At 42.1% G+C, this 27,799-nt stretch overlaps 1 protein-coding gene across 7 annotated transcripts in view; it reads left to right on the plus strand.

Annotated features, from left to right (window-relative positions):
• NT5C2 (5'-nucleotidase, cytosolic II) overlaps positions 1-27,799 on the plus strand; it is a 214,049-nt gene that overhangs the window by 128,124 nt on the left and 58,126 nt on the right. For 5 of the 7 annotated variants that reach the window (XM_030202814.1, XM_030202815.1, XM_030202817.1 and 2 more), the window contains 4 exons: positions 11,221-11,338; positions 14,642-14,737; positions 17,869-17,922; positions 21,313-21,404. In XM_030202814.1, coding sequence (XP_030058674.1) covers positions 11,221-11,338; positions 14,642-14,737; positions 17,869-17,922; positions 21,313-21,404 — 360 coding nt within the window. Of the gene's footprint in view, positions 1-11,220; positions 11,339-14,641; positions 14,738-17,868; positions 17,923-21,312; positions 21,405-22,527; positions 22,568-27,799 lie in introns of those variants that run through there. The other 2 variants (XM_030202820.1, XM_030202821.1) reach the window with 2 other exon arrangements.

Consider the following 27,799-nt stretch of genomic DNA (forward strand, 5'->3'; position numbering starts at 1 on the left):
TAGAGAACAGTGCTGAGAGTCCCTTTTTGGTTTTCATCTTCTTGATTGATTTCCATTGTCTTAATTGACATTCTGTAGTCCTATTTCATTTATTGACTTGATAGGCTGCCCATCATAATAATCAATTTACAGCTATGAAAAAAATAAATAAAACTATCATGCAACAGGCATCAACAAATTTTCTCTGAATTTAAGACCATCCAAAAAATTTTAGGGGCCAGTGGCTCTGACCTTGCCTCTCCCTCTGCCATCCCACATTGTCTCTACCAAAGCTGAAGAGTGGGGTGGAGGAAAGGGGGAGAGATCCCCTCTGAAGTTTTTTGCCCCTCCTTTAGGAGTGAAGTAGTAAAATGGTTAGTTCAGTGGGCTGAGAACCAGGAGAACTGGGTTCAGTTCCTACTGCTGTTCCTTTTGACCCTTGGCAAGTCACCTGACCCTTTATTGCCCTAGTTACAACTTAGATTGTGAGCCCACTAGGGACAGAGAAAATACCTGCATATAATATGTAAACTGCTTTTCATAACTCATACCATACCATTTGGGGCAGGAATGTCAAACATGTTAAAAGAAAATGTTTTAAGTGGGCTGATTTTGGAGGGGGGGGGGGGGGGGGCAGCGAGGCTGGGAGGATAGGACAGATGCATACATATATTTCTATATTTAATTGTGTTTTCATTTTACTTTTCTAAAACTGTCTACCTGACAGTACATTTATGTTCAGTTAATTTATTTGAAGCTTTTTGGGGACTAAAGGCATCTTAGTCATTTTTATTGGGGAAAGAGAAGAGGGATAGAAAGTAGGAGAAAATATGGGGAGGGGGAGTGGATCTCGGAGGAGGGAGAGGGATCTCAAGTAGGAGGGAAAGAATAATGGGGGATGGATAAAGGACTCAAGTGCAGGGGAAGGGGAGAAAAGAGGAAATCAAGGCTCAAAAGAAGGTGGGAAATTTTAGGGTGGTGGGAGAAAGAACAATCCCCTCACACTCTACAGCATCTTTATTCTTCTTGCACACACTTTTCCTACCTTCCCCTTCTTACCTCACCCATTATCTCCACCTTTTCCAATCCCCTCTTTCTCCCCATCAAGCCCCATCTTCACACCCTTGCAGCATCTTTGTACCCTTTGTTTTCCTACACATCTCCCAGCCCCTCAGATTCCCTCAATCATTTTCCCTCTTCCCCCACACAATCCACAGCCCCTCTGATTCTTTTATTCACTCTTGCCCACCCCACACATCCCTCAGTTAGTCTTTCTCCCGCATACCATCACATAGATATTTTTGGTCCTCTTTTCTCTATCCAGTCCTCTCACTCAGGAGCTGATGCACAAAGCTTACCATTCTAAGAACGCCCGGTTTTGACTGGTCCTATCCAGTTTAGCATGCATGTTATTTAGTGAGTAATGCACAAAGGGGGTCTGCGTCCATATTACCGATCATGATAGCAGGCAGTGATTATCCTATGCAAATGTATTACAGTGAGCTGATTAGTATTAAAATGAGCATTCCAACTGATGCACAGAAAGGAGTGCCTACTTTTAACATGCAAAATTTTTTGTGACGTCTGGAGCTGCTGTTGTGAGAGGACTGCTTCTGGGAGAAGCACTCTGCTTGCATTTTTCAATAGCAAAAGTTGTGTCATTGGTATGCGATTTCCTTTGAGCAAAATCAGTCACTTCTACCATGGGTCTAAATGGACATGGTTTATAATAGGGACTTTTGAGCATCGGCCCCTCAGTCTGGCGCCCACATCCCTCAATCACCCTTTTGTCTCGCTCCCGTTTTGCATTCACTTTGCTCTTCCTCCATGATGTCCTCTCATTCATAGTCCGATGATCATGCCATTTAGGACAAGGTTAACAACTGTGCTAGAAGGAGTGAAAAAAGTTTTTTTTCATTCAAGTTCTCCCACCTATCACCACCACCATCATTACCATCTTCACTAAAACTGAAAGCATCCTTCTCCTGCAGCACTTATGAATGGGATTTGTGGTGAGACTGGGCACTAGAACTGACTCTGCCACCCGGAGAACCCTCTGAAGAGCTTATTGCTTCTAGCACCAAGAGAAGAAGTCACATGACTATCACAGCATCGAGAATTCAGTAAAATGACTGCTGATGACATGTTGCTGCTATGCTATGCACAGAGTTGATGAGACACAGAGGCCTGTTTTAGTAGGCACACTCAGAAAAAGTGTTTTGTTTTTTTTCTTTTTTTCCCCCGAGGGCCTGCACGTGAGGTACATGTGCATTGAGGACATTGTGGTGCAGTGCACTTTAAAACATGGCTCTTTCATTAAAGGTATCGGTAGAAGAGGACGTAGTTGGAAGTTCTCAGTGCTGCTGTTCTGCTCCTAACTAAAAGGGTCAGGGAGGGAGTAGGCAGAAAGCAAGAGGAGGATATCGAGCTTTAGGCATGCGGTGGTTGCAGTCCAAGGTGGAACACTATCACTAACCTCCTTCTCTTAACCAAAAGGATTGGTACAGAGTATATATACACATAAGGCAAGAAACTCGTAGGCGACAGAAGCTAATTTCTAGTCACCATGGTGACCTACCTGGGATTTGTCAATCCTTTACATACAAAAATAAAATAGTAAAAAGAAAGCACAATTAATGCATACCACCCCACAGTAAAAATCATACCCGTGTACCGCATGCTGGTTGGATTTTAAGGGTAATGATGAATATGCATGAATGCACTTCTATAGAGGCAGTGCATGTAAGTATATGTGTGTGTGTGTGTGTATATATATATATATATATAGACATAACTAAGTTTAAAAACAAACAAATGTTTATATTTTTTATATGGAAAAAAAAAATAGCAAAATGTTAGTTCAAATAGATGAAAAACATACCACTATTAAAATGATGCTGTATCCCATTCAGTGTTGCTCTTATTTCTCATTTTTATAAATTGGAGGCATCCTGGCTAGCTATTCGACATCCTTGAACAGGCAGAATGTTGCATTTTACAGGATAGATTATTGATGATTTATTTGGAGTGAACTGGGATTTTCTTTTCTTTTTTTTTTTTTTCATCTATCCCCCCCCCCCCCCCCCCCCCCCCACACACACACTTTTGCTCACTGATCAAGCTAACGTTTTTACTTGTTCTGTTATGGTATAATTTCTATATACTAAAATTCAGCTAAAAAAGGATCCTACAGATCTTAAAAATTGTATATACATGAATAGGATACAACAAATTTTGAATTATTTCATACCTGCATATGTGTGTTCTGTATTTTTGCTGTGTTGTAAGACACTCCACTTATAATCATATGCTAGTAATTTGTGTGAAAACAAGTGTATTCCAAAATAGTAAACAGAAACACACTGTATTGTGTAGTCATTTGTGCTGAAGTTCTTTTCTGACTTAGCAATATCTATTCCTCTCACTGGGCCCAGCAAGGGTGTATATAATATGTCTGAATTCCTCCAGGACATCTCTTGATTATTGTAATTTAGAGTTAGGTCTTTTTACCACCATCCCAATGATCATACATATCCCGGGAAAAGATTGGAATGATAAAAGACCAGGCCACGTGTATGAGAAAAGCAATTTATTAACTTACCAATAGAGTATACAGAATTAAAATAAATTTTCTCATAGGAGAACAATTGTGCTTATACAAAAGTATTGGCTGAGACTGTCTCAAACATTTACTGCTTATATGCTAGTTTATTTATTTATTTATTGCATTTGTATCCCACATTTTCCCACCTCTTTGCGGGCTCAGTGTGGCTTACAATAAGATATGAATAATGGAAATACATTTGTTACAATTTGGTTATGGGTTACATTGTACAAGTTATGCGAGATCATCGAAGTATCGTTAGGAATATAACAATGGGACATCAACATTGATACACTGGAAGGAGACAATGGGAAGCATAAAGGGCAGTATTAAGACACAAAGACATATGGTGTATATATTTCTGTGAGTAAATGTATGAGTGATGTGGAATTACGGGGGTTGAGAGATCAGAAGTGGATGTATGATGCATTGATGAACAGTGAGTGTGGACTCTATGTGTTTTGGCTCTTTCTGTAAATTGTTTCAAACAGATGGGTCTTCAATAATTTGCGGAAGGAAGCTTGTTCGTTAATCGTTCTTAAGTTGCACGGCAGTGTTTTCCAAAGCTGCGTGCTCACGTGAGAAAAGGTTGACGCGTGTAGCGTCTTGTATTTCACGCCCTTGCAATTAGGGAAGTGGAGGTTGAGGTATGTTCGGGATGATCTTTTAGCATTTCTGGGTGGTAGGTCTATCAACTCGGACATGTAGGCTGGGGCTTCGCCATGAATGATCTTGTGGACTAATGTGCATACTTTAAAAGTGACGCGTTCCTTAAGTGGAAGCCAGTGTAGTTTCTCTCGTAGTGGTGTTGCCCTTTCATATTTTGGTTTTCCGAAGATGAGTCTGGCTGCTGTGTTCTGGGCTGTTTGAAGTTTCCTCAGTATTTGCTCTTTGCAGCCTGCGTATAGTGAGTTGCAGTAATCCAGATGGCTGAGGACGAGGGATTGCACTAGGTTGCGAAAGACAAATCTTGGGAAGAATGGTCTTATTTCCACATGCAGTAGAACATCTTCTTAGCTGTGTTGTTTGCATGGGTTTCGAGTGTTAGGTGGCGGTCGATAGTGACTCCAAGGATTTTTAGCGTTTCTGAGATTGGAAGGTTTAGGCTTGGTGTGTTTATCGCATTGAATTCATTTGTGTTGTATTGGGAGGTGAGTATCAGGCATTGAGTTTTTTCTGCATTTAACTTCAGACGAAATGCATCTGCCCATGTGTTCATGATGTATAGACTTTGATTTCGTTGGAGATTTCTTTGATGTCTTGTTTGAAAGGGATGTATATTGTCACATCATCGGCGTATATATATGGGTTGAGGCTATGGTTTGATAGGAGTTTTGCTAAAGGGATCATCATTAGGTTGAAGATAGTTGGTGAGAGAGGTGATCCTTGTGGAACTCCACATTCAGGTGTCCATGCCTTGGACATGGTTGAATTTGATGTGACTTGATACGAACGCAGGGTTAGGAATCCCTTGAACCAGTTCAGGACGTTTCCTCCAATGCCAAAGTATTCAAGTATGTGTAGTAGGATTCCGTGGTCGACCATGTTGAAGGCGCTTGACATGTCAAATTGTAGTAGGAGTATATTGTTACCAGTTGCTATTATTTGTTTAAATTTGGTCATAAGGGTGACTAATACTGTTTCTGTGCTATGGTTCGACCGGAATCCTGATTGGGCATCATGCAGTATTGAGTGTTTGTTTAGATAGTTTGTGAGTTGTTTAGTTACCATTCCTTCGGTTATCTTGGTTATTAGTGGTATGCCAGAGCCGGTGGTTGGGAGGCAGGGCTGGTAGTGGGGAGGTGAGGATAGTGCTGGGCAGACTTATATGGTCTGTGCCTGTGCCGGAGCCGGTGATTGGGAGGTGGGGCTGGTGGTTGGGAGGCGGGGATAGTGCGGGGCAGACTTATACGGTCTGTGCTTGAAGAGCACAGGTACAAATCAAAGTAGGGTATACACAAAAAGCAGCAAATATGAGTTATCTTGTTGGGCAGACTGGATGGACCGTGCAGGTCTTTTTCTGCCGTCATCTACTATGTTACTATGTTATGATGAATTTCTTCAGTAGTTTTTAATTAAGTTTGCTTAGGGCACTAGTTTGATCCTTGTCTGATATAGTTAATGAGAACAATAGTTTATAAATGCTTGAAAGTGGGGGAAGCCTGAAGCTGGCTTTGGTGATGCCAGTTTTGAAGAAGCAGTCCTTATCATTGTTAGACAAAAAATATATCATTTGACTGATCTCTAATCTTCCAATGGTATCAACGATAATTGACGTGTATAATAGTTAACTGTGTGATTACTTGAAGGAGGTGAATGGGTTAACTAGGGTTTCTCAACCCAGTGCTCAGGGAACCCCAAGCCGGTCTGGTTTTCAAGGTATCCACAATATGAATGGAGTACATCAGGTATGCACACCTTGCACATCCAAGGGGGCATCTGTGTTGGCATGCACTATGCACAGTTCTATAAAGTAGCACTTATGTGCCTTAGTGCGCACCTGCAAAGGGGGCATACACATAGGCAGGGCGTGAGAAGGCAATAGACATGTCCACCATCAGTGCGCACATCTTATACTATCAGATGCATGCGTTGAGTAGCACATTAGATGTGGCGTAAATGGACGTGCGTTCCTTTTGGGTGCGCTGAAGCAGGTTTGTGCTAGTGTTTGTAAAGGAATCAGGGTGCCCTGACTCTTATTATAGGATTGGTGCTCCCCATGTTGCATAGGGGGTTCCAAAAAAGAGGCACCACTTCATAGAATTGCCCCCATTAGAAGTGTTGCTGTCATCGCAACTTATGCTGGACTCAGTAATAAACAAGGCATGATACAAGTTCAAATTAGCATGACAGTTGGATCTTATTTGTGTCCACAACATTTCCAAACTAGTCTAGCTGACTGTTCTGAATCATCTGGGCTCCTGTAATGCTTTCTACGTGGGTTTGCCTAAATGTTCTCTTAAGAAGTTTATAGCACATTTAAAATTTATCTGCAGTGTAGGAGTCCAGAATCGGATTTAAAATCCTATGTCTGGCATTTAGGGCCATACATTATGATCTAAAAATACTGGAGGACTATTTGACTTTCAGAAAACCACTGAAGATATGGCTTTTTAATGAGTATTTTATTTTATTTTATTTATTTATTAATTTAACAATTTACAAGGATATACATCTTGTGTTAAGAAAAACAGAGATAGTAATATTGAAATAAAGAATTCTTTTCCATAAATCAAACAATTATACATCGTGTTTTCTACTCTTCCTTAGACCACTACTTGTAGGGGGTTAGTCTTTTAACAAGGAGATCAAAAGATAATCTACAGTAAAGGAAAATGGCCTGACTCTTATTCTACCCACTTTTTTCATGTTAACAGTATGTTCAAACTATGCTGGATTTACATTGGAAAGCTTTTTCTGTTCCAGAAAAAACTTTAACTGGTCAGGTTCAAGGAAAATATATTTTACATTCAAATATTTAATTATGCATTTACATGGGTAAGCCAGCAAAAAAGTGGCTCCTAATGCCCTGGTTTCTTCCCGCAGTGATAGAAATAATTTTCTCTTATCCTGTGTAGTCTTTGTAACATCCGGAAATATCCAAAGTCTCGAGCCACAAAAAGTCTTCGTAGAATTCTTAAAGTATAGTTTTTATAATGAATTCTTATCTTGTTTGAAGACAAAAGAAATTAAAAGTGTTTGACGTTGAGATATAACTGACAAAGACTGTTCCAGGAATGCTGTTATATCCTGTAAATTATGTCCACCTTTAACTTGAGCTCCTTCCCTCAATTCCCCCTGACTTTTCTTTTGTAGGGAAATATAAAAATTTTTATTCAATGGAGGTATAAGTGAGGGGGAATATTGTAGGACATCTATTAGATATTTTCGAAATAATTCCATTGGAGCAATACCATCAATCAATGGGAAATTCAGAATACTTAAATTTAAACGTTTGTTATAGTTTTCAATTTGCTCTATTTTCCTCATCATCAACGTTTTATCTTTTATTAAAGTCATATTAACTGCTTTCAATGTCGTCAAACTTTGCTTTATAATCAGTTTTTATTTTCTCCACTATATCCGTCAAAGAATTTACTTTACTCACAAGAAGTCTAGTCTCCTGGGCAGTATTCGTCACTATTTTTGTCAGACCCTGGATAGCCTTCCAAATCGAGTCCAGCGTTACCACCGGTGGAGTAATTTGCTCCAAAGATAATTCCTCTGCTCATTCTGGGGTGGCGCCGTCGTCTTCGGGCCTGTCTCCGTCGCTTTCCGATGAGATCAGGCCCAACATCCTCCTCGTACGAGCAGGACACGGCGGGGTGTTAAACTCCGGCGGTGAAAGAGATGTTTCAACAGCCTGGAGTGACGTCGCTCCTTCGACATCACTCAGTGCGGCTTGCACCACGCCGGTTTCTCTGGGGCAGCTCGTGACGAACCGATCCAGCGTTGCCTGGAGAAGCGTAGAGGTGAGGCGCACCGGCGGTGTACTCTTCACCACACCTTTTCTCTTAGTGTGAGGCATTGAATTTCTCTCCGCTTTGTGAAATATTGAAAAAGAGAATAACATCCAGCGCAGCCAGAGCGTTCAACCTCGAGTGTGAGTCGCCATCTTGGACACGCAGAACAGTACAGCCGGCTCAACCTTCCCCTTCTCTCTCAGCGTCCTGCCCTTGCGTAAACAGGAAATGAGGGCGGGACCACAGCTGAGCGGACTGTACTCTGCTTCTGCAGTCACGACTTCAATCAGGTTAGTAAAATGAGTTTTGGATGTTGTGGGGTTGGGGCTAGTTAGGGTGGGCGGGCCTGGAGCAAAAGTGGCTGGGCCTGGGCCCTTCCAGGCCCGCCCGTGGCTACGCCCCTGGTCTAACCTCTATCATGGTCTCTTTGCTTGTATTTGAAATAAATTTAGCATTAGTTTATTTATTTATTTATTTATTTGCATTTGTATCCCACATTTTCCACCTATTTGCGGGCTCAGTGTGGCTTACAATACTTTGAGAATGATGGAAGTACAATTGGTTACAGTACGATTATGGATTACATTATGATGAGTTATAGAAGACAGAGTAAATACAGGATATCATTTGGGAATAGAACATCAGAAGATAACAGTGGTGAGTTGAGAGGGGGACAAACAATATCGAGGGAACATAAAGGTTCTTGCCTCTAAAGGAAATTTCTTTTCAAACTTTTTCTCTTGGCCTGTCTGGTTAGTGTTTCATGTCTAATTGCCAGTGCTTGTGCTCATCCTTGTTTTTTTCATTAAGGCCTTCTTTCCATTTTCTGATTTTCAGATGATTAGAAAATGATAGCTTTGTCTAGTGTTGAAACTTAGACTATGGTATACAGTGGGGGAAATAAGTATTTGATCCCTTGCTGATTTTGTAAGTTTGCCCACTGACAAAGACATGAGCAGCCCATAATTGAAGGGTAGGTTATTGGTAACAGTGAGAGATAGCACATCACAAATTAAATCCGGAAAATCACATTGTGGAAAGTATATGAATTTATTTGCATTCTGCAGAGGGAAATAAGTATTTGATCCCCCACCAACCAGTAAGAGATCTGGCCCCTACAGACCAGGTAGATGCTCCAAATCAACTCGTTACCTGCATGACAGACAGCTGTCGGCAATGGTCACCTGTATGAAAGACACCTGTCCACAGACTCAGTGAATCAGTCAGACTCTAACCTCTACAAAATGGCCAAGAGCAAGGAGCTGTCTAAGGATGTCAGGGACAAGATCATACACCTGCACAAGGCTGGAATGGGCTACAAAACCATCAGTAAGACGCTGGGCGAGAAGGAGACAACTGTTGGTGCCATAGTAAGAAAATGGAAGAAGTACAAAATGACTGTCAATCGACAAAGATCTGGGGCTCCACGCAAAATCTCACCTCGTGGGGTATCCTTGATCATGAGGAAGGTTAGAAATCAGCCTACAACTACAAGGGGGGAACTTGTCAATGATCTCAAGGCAGCTGGGACCACTGTCACCACGAAAACCATTGGTAACACATTACGACATAATGGATTGCAATCCTGCAGTGCCCGCAAGGTCCCCCTGCTCCGGAAGGCACATGTGACGGCCCGTCTGAAGTTTGCCAGTGAACACCTGGATGATGCCGAGAGTGATTGGGAGAAGGTGCTGTGGTCAGATGAGACAAAAATTGAGCTCTTTGGCATGAACTCAACTCGCCGTGTTTGGAGGAAGAGAAATGCTGCCTATGACCCAAAGAACACCGTCCCCACTGTCAAGCATGGAGGTGGAAATGTTATGTTTTGGGGTGTTTCTCTGCTAAGGGCACAGGACTACTTCACCGCATCAATGGGAGAATGGATGGGGCCATGTACCGTACAATTCTGAGTGACAACCTCCTTCCCTCCGCCAGGGCCTTAAAAATGGGTCGTGGCTGGGTCTTCCAGCACGACAATGACCCAAAACATACAGCCAAGGCAACAAAGGAGTGGCTCAGGAAGAAGCACATTAGGGTCATGGAGTGGCCTAGCCAGTCACCAGACCTTAATCCCATTGAAAACTTATGGAGGGAGCTGAAGCTGCGAGTTGCCAAGCGACAGCCCAGAACTCTTAATGATTTAGAGATGATCTGCAAAGAGGAGTGGACCAAAATTCCTCCTGACATGTGTGCAAACCTCATCATCAACTACAGAAGACGTCTGACCGCTGTGCTTGCCAACAAGGGTTTTGCCACCAAGTATTAGGTCTTGTTTGCCAGAGGGATTAAATACTTATTTCCCTCTGTAGAATGCAAATAAATTCATATACTTTCCACAATGTGATTTTCCGGATTTAATTTGTGATGTGCTATCTCTCACTGTTACCAATAACCTACCCTTCAATTATGGGCTGCTCATGTCTTTGTCAGTGGGTAAACTTACAAAATCAGCAAGGGATCAAATACTTATTTCCCCCACTGTATCTGTGCCAAAGATAGATGATGTAGTTAAGAGTCACTTCATTGCAAATGAGAAATGATTATTAAATCATTTGATTTATGAAAATGCTCTTAGGTTCAGTGGCAACAGTATGTTTTACAAATGGCTGGTTCAAATCCCACTGCTGCTTCTTGTAATCTTGGGCAAGTCACTTAACCCTCCATTGCCTCAGGCGCAAACAGATTGTGAACCCTCCAGGGACAGAGAAATACTCAGTGTACCTGAATGTAACTCACTTTGAGCTACTACTGAAAAGGTGTGAGCAAAATCTAAATAAATAAATGAATAAAGTTTGGGATGGATTGATTTGTGTATTTCTTTGGGAAAGAGAGCCAGTAAATGATCTATATTCTATGAAATTGCAAGAGTAAGCAAACTTGATAGACTAGATGGGCCTTATGAGTATTATCTGATGTCATATTGTATATAAAGTGGTATGTTTTATTGCCAAACCATGAAGTGAATTTTCATCAAGGGACTGCTCTCGCACTGTACAGCTTTATTACTGTTATCGGTGAAATGCTAGTACAGCAATATAATCCCAGAACAATACAGAAACGTTGAATGATTAATTTGAATTCCTAATGAGGGTGTTTGGAGATTTTATTTTTAATGTTTTTGCAGCTGTTTTTGTTGCCAGTAACTGACACTTTTAGGGTTTTTTTTTATTTCAGTGTACAAGTCCCCAGAATATGAATCCCTTGGCTTTGATCTGACTGTTGAAAGATTGGTTTCAATTGGATACCCTCAAGAGCTACTCAGCTTTGTCTATGACCCTGTATTTCCTACCAGGTAAGATTAAACAAGAGGCCACTTAGAAATATTTGCAAGACTTTTACTACTTACAAAATACAGAAATGTAAACAAGGAGAAAACAGAATTGTTCATAACTTGTAAATTTGTGTTCCTGGGTTTGGGTTTTTGCAGTATTGCTTTTTATTAAGCCTGATTCAGATTTTCATGCTCCCACAGATCTTTAGCCCCACATACGCTGCTGAGAAGTTTGGGAACCCCCTAGGATGGTCTCTATTTTAGAAATTTTGCCAGTAGGGGGAAACGGAAAAGCTCCATGTGTTAGTAACCCCAAAAATATGTACATACTGTATGCTACTGAGTATGACTTGCCTTATTTTGCCAGTCCATCTCTATTTCTGCTGTTCTGCAGAAAAGAATTTGAGGCCTACAGGGAAGCAGGTTTGCGCTGTTTTCCAGACAACTTCTGGGTGTCTTAGTTCTGTTTATACACAGGGAAAAAAAAGATCTGCATGCAACCTTGGAGATTGCAATTTCTTAGATACACTTTCATTCATATTTGAATTTTTCAGGACCTCTCCCTGCAGTACCTGAGAGTGCTTATTATTTCTATAGCAATTGTCTTACCTCTTTGTCACAGCTATAGGTTATAAATCCTTCACCATTGTATGCTAGAGAGAACTGACCTATGAAAAGTCCCATAGATCTGCAGGTTGCAGTGACATGAACTGTGAGTTAAGGAATGTTTTACTTTCATTTAGCTATATTCAGAATAATTCTAAAGAGAACTTGCATACTCTGAAGGTCACATGTACAGCAAGAAATTCTTAAGTCAGTGATGTGCAAAAATTAGGTAATTTTTTTTATTTGTCATATATTATAAGCAATAAGACTTCCAAAATTTGTTAATCTTGCTTTCCTTGGTCTATTACATTTCATTTGTTTTGAATTTTGCAGAGCAACAGGTTTAATGTTCTCCACATACGAGTTTATCTTCTTGGGCAAACTGGATGGACCATACAGGCCTTTATCTACCATCATCTACTATGTTACTATGGGCCCATTTACTAAGCCACATTATAGGCGCGTTAGCATCTTTAAAGCACGTTAACCATGTATGTGCCTACAATATCCCTATAGGCGCCTACATGGTTAACGCGCGCACTAATAGTAGGCACGTTAAAAATTCTAATGTACCTTAGTAAACAGGGTCCTATGTATGTTATGTTCTTCCGAAGTCCCTTTCTGTTGTGATTTAATTGACCCCATTTTGCCTCAGGCCATCTCTATACTTCTTTGCGGATAAGAAACCTCTATGCCTACCCATGCATACTTAAATTATGGTACAGATGCATCCAGCATCTTTCCTTTGGAGAAATACTTCCTAGTGTTACTTCTGGGTCTGTCTTATGAATCTCAGATCATGACTTCTTGTTCTATTCACGGAAAAAATGGCTGATTGCAATGATTAATGGTACTTTTTAAAGAGGTCTGTAGCTTATTGTAAAATAGATCTTTTCTGTATCTCTGTTGGGGTACATTATATGAAACAGCTAGAGAAGAATTTTGTGGGACTTAATCCCCCAAATTCTGTATATCGCACTGAGATTTCCGTATAGAAATCGAGGCATTTTCCATAACAGTGCGCATAATCTAATTGGTTAACAAGCTAATCAGTGCTGATAATTGGATGTTAACAAGCAATTAGCACTAATTGGCATTAATTAGAACTTATGCAAACTACATACTAAGCGTATTCTTTAACAAATGAAAATTCTAAGTCACATAGTTGAAAAAGGGGCGTGGGCATGGAATGGGCGGGTCATGGGCATTCCTGAAATTATGCGTGTTATTATAGAATACCCGGTCCATGCCTAATTTAGGCATCAGCATGTGCACCAGGTTTTATTTGGCCTAACTGCCCGTGACTAAGTTTAGTCATGGCGCTTTAGGCTGCTTCTATAAAGTATGCCTAAATTAAAGCGTACTTTATAGAATGCACTTAGGCGAATATCATTTCAGCGCTGAATTTTTAGATGTAATACATAAAATTTAGTCCATTGTGTGTAATTTTATAACAGAGCACATTTGGCTGTTGAAGGCACATTTGTTGTGTCTGTTTTATAAAGTAAGTTCCATAACGCAGGAATCAAAACATGATATCATGTCAGACATCTCATAGCTTTTTTGTGGACTGGCCAAGGTACGTACATATTTCTACAGTTGTTCCTCAGCTGGAATTCCTATGGTTGATGATCTATACCTATTGTTTTAAATACATTAATAATAGGAGTTATATTTTGTATTTGGCTTTTGATTGAGACACTTTTTGTTTCTTGGGACTATAGAGGTCTTTTACTAAAGCTTAGCTCAAGTTGTCTCTATCAGAGCCCATTTTATTCCTATGGGCCCTGCTGCAGATAACTCGAGCTAAGCTTTAGTAAAAGACTCCCTTAGGTCATAAATTTTGTTCTAAATGTTAACTATTATATAAAAAGGCATCAGTGATGGCTTATTCTTTGTTACTCTGATGAACAAAGATCTCTTATTTTACAATATACAGTGCGTTTGGAGAATACTGACCAATCAGGACAGCATTGCTCTTGCATCAATTTAGACTTATTTTATAAAGGCAACATATACTGCTGCATAAAGTTAACACTTGCTCTTAGTCAAGGATAACTTTGTGCATGTGTGCAAGTAAGAATCGATGCTTTTTTTTTTTTTTTAAATAACCTGATTGCCATTCTGTCCCCTGCTTTGGGAAGATGGAAAATTGGCCATTTTCCGGTTGCAGGAAAACCCATATAAGGGCATGCTAAGGACATTTTCTACCACAGCTTTGTAAAAGGAAGCCTAAGGAAACATTTCTCAAAATACTAATATTGAGAAAAGCTGTTTCAAGTTTTCTTCCTACTGTATGTCATCTTTCTGCTTTTCCTTACCAAGTTAACTAAACATCTTTGCATAAGCGAACTGTGTTGGACATAAGCGAACTGAAGAGCTCATCTTTATACTCTTGATGGCCATGAAGACCTCTCAATGGATTCTTATTGAATTTTAGATCAGCAATCATGATGTGGTCCCAGGATTGCATTTATTAGTATTTATAGACAGCATATTGAAAAATTCACCATATATTAATATAGACACAGAGTACCGTCTTTTCTTAAATCCAGTTTTGGACATTTAATAAAATTTTGTTTGGTAATTGAAAGGTTTCAAATATTTGTATGTTTTTTGGGAGGGTTTTTTTGGTATTTGAAACTTGATTTTTATCATTTTAATAGATTTGTTTCTTTTTGCACTGATATTTTATTATTATTAATATCTGTTTACTAGGGGCCTGGTGTTTGACACCTTGTATGGAAATCTGTTGAAAGTAGATGCATATGGGAACATTCTAGTCTGCGCCCATGGGTTTAACTTCATGAAAGGGTAAGTGTATGGGACTTTGAGTGTGCTCTAGTGTTTGCTATGCCAGTTCATTTTCTACTGTTGAGCAATGGTGCTTTGTTGGTGGGGGGGGGGGGGGGGGGGTAGATTTCACAGTTTCATTACCATTAATAACCTAAATTTCTAGAGAGAGATAATTAACACTGAAGTGTCTATCTTTTACTTTGGTGAGGAGGGGTTTTTGAAATTGAGAATGTTGTACATACAGAGGATTTTCTTTTATCTTTCTTTTTGTTTGTTTTTGTTTTTACACTGGAATAGAACAAATTTGTATTCTAAAGCCATGAAACATCAAGCACTTAAATGGTATAATTATATCACCAGAAAACACGTATTCGTAGTGTCTTTTTACTTTTATAAAAAAAAAACCCTCTGTTTTGTTAAAGTGTAATGTTCTGTGTTTCATTTAATCATAAGTACTTACCATACTACTACTATTTAACATTTCTATAGCGCTACAAGGCATACACAGCGCTGTATACCATACACAAAAAAAGACAATCCCTGCTCAAAGAGTTTACAATCTAGATAAGACAGGTAAACAGACAGACCACAGATCTGTCAAGCCCAGCATCTTTTTTTTGTTTCTAATAATGGCCAATCCGGGTCCAAAAGTATCTACCAGGATGGCAAAGAATCGGACTTTTCTTTTTTTTTTTTACTTGTACCCAGGGATAAGCACTGGTTCTCCCAAGTCTGTCTCATTACAATTTTTTATGGACCTTTCCTCCAGGAACTTGTCCAAACCTCTTTTGAACCACAGCATGGTCCATCTAGTCTGCCTGGCAAGGTGACTAAAGTCATACCTGCCACACTGTTCAGGTTACACTCCTCTGTGCCATTTGTTTTATTTTGATCCCATCCTCTTGCTATATAGGCATCTTCTGTATTTGTTCTCAATATTATAGGAAAAATAGAAATAAATAGCGCTGCACATTTAACGCGTTTTTAACACGATTAACACATTAAAATTTTAACTCGTTAATCACGTCACACTCCTTGCCCCGCTACCTGTGTCTCTCTTCGTCTCTCCCTTTGCCCTCTTCTTTCAGCTTTCTCCTTCTCTTAGCTTTCTCCTTCTCTCCTGCTTCTGCAGTGCTGTCACCCTGCCTCTTTCTGCATGCATGTTCTCTGGTATCTCCCTCCCTCTCCCAGCTTGCCTTTACTGTCTGCAACACCAGGGAGGTGTGCAGCACTAGATGCCCTCCCTCTCTTGCTCCTGCCTCCTCTGACAGAACTTCCTCTTTCCTATTGGTGGGATGCTATAGAGGGAGGGCTAATGTCTAATACTGCAGACAGTAAAGGCAAGCCGGGAGGGTTGGGGCGAGTCAAATGCTGAGTGCAGGGGGAAAGGAGAGGCAGAGAAAGATGCTGGGACACAGGGGAAAACTGAGAGACACTGGGAAGGGTTGGGGGGGGGGGGGGGGGGGAGAAAAGTGCAAGATGCTAAAGTGCAGGCAAAGGGGAGAGGATATGCAGCCAGACCCGGCAAAGATGCCAGGATCTGAAATAGGGAATGAGATAAACAAACAAGGGAGGTGGAGGTGGTGCCCAAGAAGGGGAGAGATGGTGCCCTTGGAGGAGGAAAGGAAAGAGAAGATAGAAAGGAGGAGATGTTGCCCATGGAGTGGAGGGGAAGGGAGCAGAGCAGAAGGGAAGAAAAAGGAGAGAAGATTGTGCCTACAGAGGGATGGGATACAAGAGGAAAAGAAAGGAATGGAGAGGGGAGAAGAGAGATGGTGCCCATGGAGTGGAGTGGAAGGGAAGCGAGATGGGAGTAGATGATGCCCGGGGAGGGGAAGGGAGGAGATGGTGTGAGGGGAAGGGAAGAAAGAAGAGAGGAGAGGAAGAGGGAAGAGAGACAGGAGGAGATGATGCCCATGAAGGGAAGGAGAAGGGAAGAGAATAAATGAAAATTAGATTTCAGGAGGAAGAAAAATGGAAGAAAGTTGAACTTTTAAGATGATTATAGGGCAGGAAGTGAAGAAGAGAGAAAATAAATAATGAATGAATAGGATGCCGTGAAAACAAGTTCAGAGTATAGACAGGGAAGCAGAACCAGAAGCAGGGAATAAGTGATTAGAAAATAAAATCACCAGACAGCAAAGGTAAGAAAAATGATTTTATTTTCAGTTTAGTAATTGAAATTTGTCAGTTTTGAGAATTTACATCTGCTGTCTATATTTTGCACTGTACAGGAGGAAACATGAGGGGGATTCTTTATGCGGTTGTGCGATTAAAAGTTTTAAGTGATGTACAGTCCTAGAAATAATGTACATAGATTTCTACTAAGCAAAGAAAAAAGGCACAAAACTGCTTGCACAAAAGCATAAACAAACAGAAAAGCAGAATAAGGTCAAAAAGGTTTATTGGAACAATACCCGACGTGGCCACGTTTCGCCCTCAGGCTGCATCAGGGGTAAAACTATCAAAGGTGTATATAAATATATTATACACACTTATGGTAAAACCAAAAATTGTTCAAAAACCAAGTTCCAATCAATACCTTCTTCTTACTCCAACAAAACTGAATGCTGAGTAGATCAGTTTTGTTGGAGTAAAATGTTCAATATCAATAATATACCTTGATCTTCTTAATTTATTTTTTATTAATTATTTTTAGCACACATACACATGCTATAATAGCCTAAAGGTTCATTCAGGAACTAGTATTAAATATATAAAAGCTAAGCAACAACAGTACACAAACATACCACTGGTTTGGCACTTAATGCCTGCTTTTAAGGGCGTTCTCGCAAAACTGTACAATATCCTTTTAAGTAGATATTAAATAGGTTAAAATAGCATAGAACAGAATATTATGAAAAAGAAAATGTGCACATCATTTTAATATGATTGTTATATTTTGTTTTCTGTAAGCATGTGTACCTCTCGAGTGGGAGAGCCATGTTTATTTGATTATACTTATTCTAGGTGTTATTGTTTTTACTAGTGCCCATGTTCAGCTTCAGCATGCTTTTATAAGTTTGAGTAGTTTAGGTAAACAAACCCATTCTGTGATAGTGTAAATGAACTCTGTATGATTGTTGATGATTGTATGCTGGGTGATAAAAGAAAAGCAATTAAATCATTATTATGAATTGTTGTTCCAGCCATGGATTCCAGATGTATAACCTAAGACTTTCTGGTTACAAGATCAGATTTGCGTAAGCCATGCTTTTAATGAAGTTAGACATCTTTTGTGTAGCTTCTTTTCTAAATATGCAAACTATATTTTCTTGAATTGTTTATTTTGTTTTCAATGCTTTGCACCCTCCTCCTTTGCAGCATACTGTAACCATGAAGCTGGAACCTGCGTTGTATAACACACAGCACATGATTGGATTGTTTGTGCTGTGGCTTTGAATGAATATTATACTAATGCTGAAATATGTAGTGTAAGGCTAAATTTTAAGCTCAGCTTTTCTGGGTTTTCTAAGATGATATATTCACCAACTAATCATATAAGCTCTTGTTCATTGCTATAACATTACATGAAAGAGATGATGTGAATTAGGAATAATGTACTATTGGGTACTAAAAATGCACATTGTCTTCTAAATCATAGTGTTAAAGCACTGGGCTAAGAGAACATTAGTGTGATATTTTTATTTAACTTTCACAAGAATAGTCAGCTTGTGTTTTGAAATCTAACATTTTGCATACTTTTTAAATCAAAGTATTTAGGGAGCACTTAGCACATAGCTTTTGTATTAAGATGATCTGATGAGACTGTAAATAGTCAGTCTAGAAATTTCTAAAAAAAAATTCTGAACATACTTCAAAGCATTCTGAATTTATATTGTTCTTCCTTACATATGAGACATGGGAGTGCCAGTTCAAAAATAGTTTCAAACAGACATTAGAGAATGACCAAAATGTTGGGATACACATTATAAATAATGGTCTCTGTAGATAATCTATATAATTGCCTATTACAAACAGACAAAATTAATCTCTCTTCAATATTGGTATTATATTTTTAATATTACAAATGATGACACAGCTTCCTAGTGTACAGCTGCAGAGCTGCCAAGTTACCCATTCCAGGAGGGAGACTTTTTGGCCGGTCCTGGATATCTGTTTACCTCATTCTAGTGCATTATTATTATTATTTGTTACATTTGTATCCTACATTTTCCCACCTATTTGCAGGCTCAGTGTGGCTTACATAGTACCGTAATGGCGTTCGCCATTTCCGGTATGAACAAATACAAGGTGTTATTATGTTAGAATAGATATTTCTTCGCTTCCCTTGCGTCCAATCTTTTTTTAATATATATATATTTCCTCCAACATTGTACAGCATTACTACAAACACCGTTTACCTAATTTGTTGCTGCCATCATTGAGGCTAGATTATGGTACCTGCAACACTGATTTCTGTTTATAGAATCATAGACTACAAATACTACACTGCTTTGGGATGTAAGTTTAAAGCCAGGAGTGGCCAAAACGTCTCCTCCTAGAATGGGTAATCTGACAGCTCTGCAGCTGTTGAAATTTAGTATACTGCAGCTTTCAAACCTAGCAAAATTATTGTAGAAAATTAATTTTATTATTCCACAGACCCAATGTGTATTTGTTTTCTCATAGTAGGTTCCAGGTTAGAAATTCTTGCAGAATTTTAAAGGTTTGCACAATAAAAGAAGCTGCTTGTGGCCTAATTAAACAAAGAGCAAAAAATCTGGTTTGTGGGACTGAGCATTGGTTGGTTAGGCAATCATTCTGATTCTGGTGTGAGTAAAAAAAAAATGATGCAGGGACAAAGTTTGTCCCTGTCCTCACCCCGTTCCTGAGATCTCTGTCCCCGTCCCTGCGAGCTCTGTCTGATCCCATCCCTCACAAGCCTCGAACAGTTGTTTTATATTTAAATCATTTTATTAAAGTATAAAAAGAAACAATATTCTGTACAACTGTTGTTTTATAAAGTACAAAATGCAGAATAAGGATCAACAAAACCCCTGTCTCCACTCCCACCTCACAAATATCCCCTCCACTATTGGGAAAACTGAACAAGCCAAATTACTAGAGAATGCTACATAGAAAATTCATGCAGACAGAATATCACAAATGCCAAGGATGGTGTTAGGGGAATGCAACTAGGACAACTGCCCCCTGGCCAGAGAGAGCCGCAAGCCTCCTGGAAGCTGAAGAAGGCATGGTCTGGTAGTGGGCTTTGGGGTCCCCTTACAAATTTCTGCCCTGGGCCCCAGCCATGTCTAACACCAGCTCTGGCAGGATACACATTTGAAATCTAATCACAAAATAGAAAATAAAATTACTTTTTCTACCTTTTGGTGTCTGGTCATTTTATTTTTCAAATCATGTTGGTCCCAGGCTCTGGTTTCTGTTTCCCTCTGTCATCTCTTAACTCACTCGCCTGGGTCTCCTGACCATTTGACATTTCTTTTTTCTCCATGCTCACCATCCATCTTCTGTCTCTGTTCAGCATCTCCCCCCTATATTTCTCTGTCCAGCATTTCCCCTGTCTTCCTTCCTTCCTTCCTCCCTTCCTCTCCCCGCCGCGTCTCTCTACCTTGCAGCCACATGGAGGTTCCCTACAGGCCTGCTCTGGGGACTTTCCTCTGCCAGCTCCTGCCTTCTGATGTATCCTGTTTGAAGTTACATCAGAAGGCGGAGCCAGCAGACTGAAAGCCCTCAGAGCAGGCCTGTAGGGATCTTTCTCATGGCTGCAAGATTGAAAGAAACAGCGGGAAGGGAGGAAGAAAGATAGACACTGGGATGCTAGACCTGCGGTAATCGCGGGGGGTAACCACGGGAGTAAAGTTTTGCACCCGCAGTAAACGCGGTATTTTTAAATTATTATTACCGCAGGTCCCCATGCCTGTGACATTCTTTAGGTGTGAGTTCTGTCATCATGCACCTGAAACCCAGCTATTAGTCTTCTCTGCCCTACTGCTAAAATTAGTAGGACTACTGGCAGTTTCATGGTGTTTGACTGCCAGGTCTTGGCCTGACCTGTTATTCAGACAAAGGAAAAGTTAAACCTTTTTATGTAAAGAATAAAAAGGATGATTACAGATGAGAAGGTTATAAATCTAATAGGAATGAACGCATTACCCCCACTGGGTATGTACTTTAAAAATAATTGACTTTATTTTCAGGCAACAGATGGCAGAAAGCTAGCTGACCAGATTGTCTCAAGTTCTGCATCTATTGCTGTGGTTGGTTTTCTCAGATGGTGGGAAAGGAAGGGGAGCATTGAGGACTCAAGTAGCCTTTTGCAATGACTATTTTTTCCAAAGGTACAGAATTGGAAAAAGGTCTTGTTGGATAAAATCTACGATCTCCCGGTGCAGAGTGGTTTGCTTGGGCAGTCCATGACCATGTGGAACCATGTATAGAAATGAAAAGCCTCTTCATTTCTTTTACAGTCATCAAATTAATAGGTTATTTTCCTTCAAAGCTCCACAAAACAATGTATGCTCTAATCAGTGTGTCATTTAATAAACCACTACCAGGTGTTCTAAGAGAAAAATTGAATAAGGCAATATAGTCCCTTAATTTAAACTAAATTCTTGATTTTCTTTCAGGCCAGATATTCGGGAACAATACCCTAATAAATTTATTCAGAGAGATGACACAGAAAGATTTTATATTCTTAATACACTGTTTAATCTACCAGGTAAGTCTTCAAAATGTATTTACCGGTATTTTGTTGTAGATTTCGCTCTCTCTGTTTCATTAGTAGCTCAGGATGAGTTAAATTCAGGTACAGGAGGTACTCCCTCTCCTCAGAGGGCTTACAAGTTTGTACTGCAGTACTGTTTTCTTATCATTTACATAACTGCATGCAGTCCTAGCTTCATTTTAAATATAGGATTTCCTGGAAATCAACTCAGTTCCTCTCCCTTTTAGAGGAAATAAACTCTAGAAACGGTCAAATTTTTAAATCTGATTATACATTTTTGACCCTTTCTGGTGCATAAGTTGAATGTGATATTGGCAGATGAATAAATAATTCAGGACATACTACATTCATTTTTGCAGTTAATAATAAAATGACAGGGCATATGACAGATTGATGCATGCATTGGAAAAAGCATCAGAATTCTTCATTGTACACCCTGAGTTGTGCCTTTAAAAAAAATGGTTAAGTACTATAGATGAGCATTGTAAAAAGGGGGTATCTACTTTTAAATATAGTTTATTAAGTGGTATGCATATGCTTGAGAATGTTGCTCTCAAGTATCAATAATTAATAAATCCTTTATAAATTGCAAATGTATGTAAATCACGGTGGGTACCCTATTTGACAGATTAATTCATCAAAATAAAAATAAAAATTATTTCATTTCTGCTCTCTTGCTTGTACTGATTGATACCACCTGATTCTGCAGATCTGCAAATCAGCAAGTATTTAAAATATTAGATCAAATGTCAGTCAGTGACGGGATGTAAAAATTCAAATAACACCTTGACAGCTTCGGGGGGAAGGGAGTGTGGCTGGACGGTGCTCCTTGGGCTCTTCAGCTGCTTGTTCTCCCCCTGCAGCCCTCACCCTGGCCCTACTGCTGCCACCGCTGACCTGGCCGCTCACCACTGAGCAACTGGCGTCTTGAGATTGGCTGACTGTCCCATCACCCTGGAACCGTAGCGTCCCTGCAGCCTGGCAGAGGGAGCTGGCAGGCAAGAGGAGGAGAATTCACCACTGCTCTCCACAGACTGCTGCAACCATGTTTCCCAGGTCTATATTTGACGATGCCACAGGAAAACATTTGCATCACCAGTCAGCATCTCAAGGGGTGGGCTGCGCAGAACTCCCCCAGCCCATCGGTGACTTGAGGGGTGAGGCACTACGTTCCTTTTATGAAAGTGTGACAGAAATACGGTTTTACATATTGGACAATTTGCACGAAAATATGAGTTATGGGCATTGCTACATCTTGTGATAAGATGTTTTAGTACTATATAAGCTCAGAAGTAAAGATTTGGGGTAACATGGTTCCCCATTTAATGGTTAAGGTTCAGTATTTAGCCTCAATTATCTTATGTATCAAACAGCAGAGGAGTTTTAGGGTGATGGTATATGGTGATTCTAAACCTTATGAGAAGGTAGAGAGAGAGCCAGAGTAATTCTAGAGTGCTTAGGGAGATGTATATGAAATAGAAAACATTGTCTAAACATTGTTGAGATCTCATTTGTATTATTGGGTCTATTTCTGGGGGCTGCAGCTCTTAACTGAATATAGAAAGAATGGAGGCAGCCCAGATGTGGGCTTTGTAGGAGTATCTTTTTTTCAAGATCTGATGCCTGGAGTGGTAACTTTCTCAATGTGAGATCAGGTGCCAGAGGGCGGGGAAAGGGTTTTTTTTTTTTAAGTTTTTAATAAGAGGGCTTAGTTGGGTTGGTGTTAAAACCTAGCTTAGGGGTCCTTTTACTAAGTCACAGCAAAATGTGGCCTGCGATAGTGTGGGCGCATGTTTTTGGTGCTCGCCGGGCCAGTTTTTACTGCATCTGGGAAAAAGGGCTTTTTTTTTTCCAGTGGGCTGGGAAAAGGGCCTGTGGTAAAATTGAAATCAGCGCATGCCTACTTACGTCCTGAGCCCTTAATGCCAACCATTGATCTAGCGGTAAAGGCTCATGTGCTACACTCGCGGTGACCAGTCAGCGCACGCCAGCTGCCGATTAACACCAGAAATGTTGCACGTGGTAGGAAATTTTTTGGCGCGCACCAATTCCGAAATTACCACCATGGGGCGTGCTAGCCTGGCGGTAGTCTCGTTTTGGAGCACGCTCGTACAGCCTACTGCGGCTTTATAAAAGGGCCCCTGTCAGCTAAATCTAGCCAGTGAAAAGATCTAGATAGATTCAGCAGCTATTTAAACAGGCTGAATGCAGATAAATATCATGCTATAGATAACTGGGTAAATGTATCTGGTTTTCTTAACTGCTTGGTGGGGGGTTGAATATTGACCTCATGTTCTTTATAGATTCTATGCTGGCCTTTAGGATGGGCAAGCTATGTATAGGACTAAGGTATTTTAGAAATTAAATTGCTGTTTGGATAGTGTGAAGGTTATTTTTAGGGTACATATCTGCTGAAGTTTTGTCTTAAATAATGGATAGTAAGTAAGTGGATTGACAGTGATCCCGCCATTTAAAATTGTGAAAGGAATGAATGTTAGATACTTTACTTTCCAGATGGAAAAGTCTTTGCTTTTCACAGGTGTGTACACTACATTTGATGTTTGTACTCAAATTTGAGGACCTTTTATTAAGAACCTGCCAGCTAATATGCAGACATCCTTTGAGTCGCTATTTGCCAGAAATGACCATATTTGTGCATTTAGCTGAAAACCTCTATTTACCACCTCAAAAACTGAGGCATTTCTGTGAGATGATTAGGTGAGTGAATATATTTGGATGAGGTGATTGATTATGTTTAGCAGATTGCGGATACAAATTTAAAATATAGGAAGATCCAGCTGTGACTTTTTTTTCTCTTGGATTAGTGCTGCAGAATTATGGTATCTACATCACGTAATTTGACTTTACAATTTGTTTTACTTTTTTATATATGGCTGTAAGGTTGATTCACTCTAATTGCGTAATGAAATGTTTAAAATGATCCCTAAGCCATCGGGTATTACTGTATTCCAGATTATTTATCTCTGTTTAAGTATGTCAGTTTTTCTTTGGCATATTCTTCCCAAACCATACTGAACTACTCTTGTCTTAAAGCCGAGTTACTCTTTCCAGTAATGTGTTCAGGTCACCTACTTCTGTCACTAAACATGAGATAAGTAACAGATGCTCTTCCACCAAATGTATTTCAGGAATCAGAAAGCCCAATAAAAATGAACTGCACATTACAGCTACCAAATGTGAAAGAAGGTGCCCAGCTAGTGCTCCCCAAGACAGTGAAACATATAGCCAGACTTTAAAACCCATTTCTTGTATTTGGGCACTAATAATTTTAGTAATCTATTGACAGGTCCTTGGGTTGTAATTAAGTGGTTTGTTTCAGTTAATGTGGGATATAAATGCAATAAATAAATATAAGTCCCAGTGTAACATAACATAATCAGCTAGATTACATCTACCCACATCTTTCCCTTTTTTCCATAAAACCTAGCAGAGAGTCATTAATAGTTTGTGTAAAAATAAATTAATCTACCATTTGATTTAGATTCCCATACAAACATCTCGCAAAGAAGAATTAGACTCATATTCATAGTTTGTCCTGGAATATTAGATATGTGTAAATTTCTATTCTCCGAGGACAAGCAGGCTGCTTGTTCTCACGACTGGGTGACGTCCGCGGCAGCCCCCACCAACCGGAAAAAAGCTTCGCGGGACGGTCGGCACGCAGGGCACGCCCACCGCGCATGCACGGCCGTCTTCCCGCCCGTGCGCGACCGCTCCCGCCAGTTCCTTTTTTTCCGCGTCTGGAGAGAGTCGTGCCTCGCCGCTCTCTCTGATTCAGCCGCCGGATTTTCGATCGCGTTTACGCGGATCGTGCTTTTTCTTTGTTTAACTTTGTTTAGTTACCGTCCGGTTTCTTTTTAAAAAAAAAAAAAAAAGAAACCCTGCGCGTGTGGAGCACGCGCTCCCTTTTTCCTTTGCTTCCAGCGGGGACGCCGCGTTGCGGCCTAGTGGCCGCACGGTCGTTTTCCTTTTCGTGGTGTGATTTCAGCCACCATTCGCCGACGCGATTTTTCCGTCGATGTCCTCAAAGGTCCCGAGTGGATTTAAAAAGTGTCGTCGCTGCGGCCGGCCGATCTCGCAGACCGACACCCACGCTTGGTGCCTCCAGTGCCTCGGGCCGGAGCACAATATCAAGTCGTGTTCCCTGTGTCTCGGTCTCCGGAAATGGACTCAGGTTGCGAGGCAAGTTCTGCGGGACCGTCTTTTTGGAACTTGCGCCGGCCTCTCGACGTCGACCTCGACGGCATCGGTATCGACGCCCGGTCCTTCGGTACCGGTATCGATGCCCGAGACATCGGCACCGATGGCATCGACCCCAGGAGAACAGGTCCCGTCGGCCCGCCGGTCCGCTGGCGAGGGTAGAGGTGAGCGGCCGCGTGGGCAGTCGGCCCCGGTCACTCCCTCAGCCCGTGGCCCTCGGGACCGAACCCTGTCTGACCCGGCTCCTCGGGACCGAGGGGGATCGTCCTCCTCCTCCTCCATACCTCCCGGCACCGGTGACGCGCATCGGAAGAAAGACAAGAAGCGTCGTCACCGGTCGCCCTCGGTGCATCCGGACATCGGAGAGGAGGCGGCGCCGAAGCGTCATCGTCGAGAGGAGAGGTCCCCGTCGGTCGTGGAGGTACCGACGCGTCAGGGTTCCGGCACCTCGGTGCCGTCTCCTGGCCCCCATCAGCTTCTGGCACCGACACCCCTACCGGCCCCACCGCCTTTCCCGGCAGCGGGCCTGGACGAGTGCCTCAGAGCCATCCTTCCGGGGATCCTGGAAGGGCTGATGCGCCAGGCTGTGCCGGCGCCGGGGGTGCTTGCGCCCTCGGCGCCGATGTCTGTGGCGCCGGTGAGCTCTAGCCCGGCGCCGGGGCCGTCGACACCGCCGCCGCTTGCGGCGCCGGTCTCGACCGCCACGCAGGTGGAGTCCCCGTCGACGTCGATGGAGGGAGCTCCGTCCCTGCCGGTGCGGGAGTCCACAGCTCGACGACACCGACACCTCGGTGCCTCGACGTCGAGCCGGGCCCGGTTCAGGACTCAGCTACATGAGCTTATGTCCGATACCGAGGATGAGGACTCGTGGGGGGAAGAGGAGGACCCTAGATATTTCTCCTCAGAGGAGTCTACGGGCCTTCCCTCGGACCCCACGCCTTCACCGGAGAGGAAGCTCTCACCCCCCGAGAGCCTCTCCTTTGCCTCCTTTGTGCGGGATATGTCTATCAGCATTCCCTTCCCCGTGGTCTCTGTGGAAGAGCCGAGGGCCGAGATGCTCGAGGTCCTCGACTATCCATCACCACCTAGAGAGTCCTCCACGGTGCCGCTGCACAATGTCCTCAAGGAGACACTGCTTCGGAACTGGGTGCGACCGTTAACTAACCCCACCATTCCCAAGAAAGCAGAGTCCCAATACAGGATCCACTCCGACCCAGAGTTAATGCGGCCCCAATTGCCCCATGACTCGGCGGTCGTGGATTCTGCTCTCAAGAGGGCACGGAGTTCGAGAGATACCGCCTCGGCGCCCCCGGGGCGGGAGTCTCGCACTCTGGACTCGTTTGGGAGGAAGGCCTACCAATCCTCCATGCTCGTGACCCGCATCCAGTCATACCTGCTCTATATGAGCATTCACATGCGGACCTATGTGCAGCAACTGGCGGACCTGGTCGAGAAGCTCCCGCCGGAGCAGTCCAGGCCTTATCAGGAGGTGGTCAGGCAGCTGAAGGCGTGCAGAAAGTTCCTGTCCAGGGGTATCTATGACACCTGTGACGTGGCATCTCGTGCTGCGGCCCAAGGTATAGTGATGCGCAGGCTCTCATGGCTGCGTGCCTCTGACCTGGACAACCGCACCCAGCAGAGACTGGCTGACGTCCCTTGCCGGGGGGATAACATTTTCGGTGAGAAGGTCGAGCAGATGGTGGACCAACTGCATCAGCGGGAAACCGCCCTCGACAAGCTCTCCCACCGGGCGCCTTCAGCATCCACCTCCACAGGTGGACGTTTTTCCCGGGCCCGGCAGGCTGCACCCTATTCTTTTGCAAAGCGTAGGTACAACCAGCCGGCCCGAAGGCCTCGTCAGGCACAGGGACAGCCCCAGCGCGCTCGTTCTCGTCAACAGCGTGCGCCTAAGCAGCCCCCTGCGCCTCCATAGCAAAAGCCGGGGACGGGCTTTTGACTGGATCCACGGGAACATAGCCGCCCTCAAAGTGTCCGTACCGGACGATCTGCCGGTCGGAGGGAGGTTAAAATTTTTTCACCAAAGGTGGCCTCTCATAACCTCCGACCAGTGGGTTCTCCAAATAGTGCGGTGCGGATACGCCCTGAATTTGGCCTCCCTGCCTCCAAATTGTCCTCCGGGAGCTCAGTCTTTCAGCTCCCATCACAAG

This window comes from Microcaecilia unicolor, chromosome 5 (assembly GCF_901765095.1).
Source record: "Microcaecilia unicolor chromosome 5, aMicUni1.1, whole genome shotgun sequence".
Lineage (NCBI taxonomy): Eukaryota > Metazoa > Chordata > Amphibia > Gymnophiona > Siphonopidae > Microcaecilia > Microcaecilia unicolor.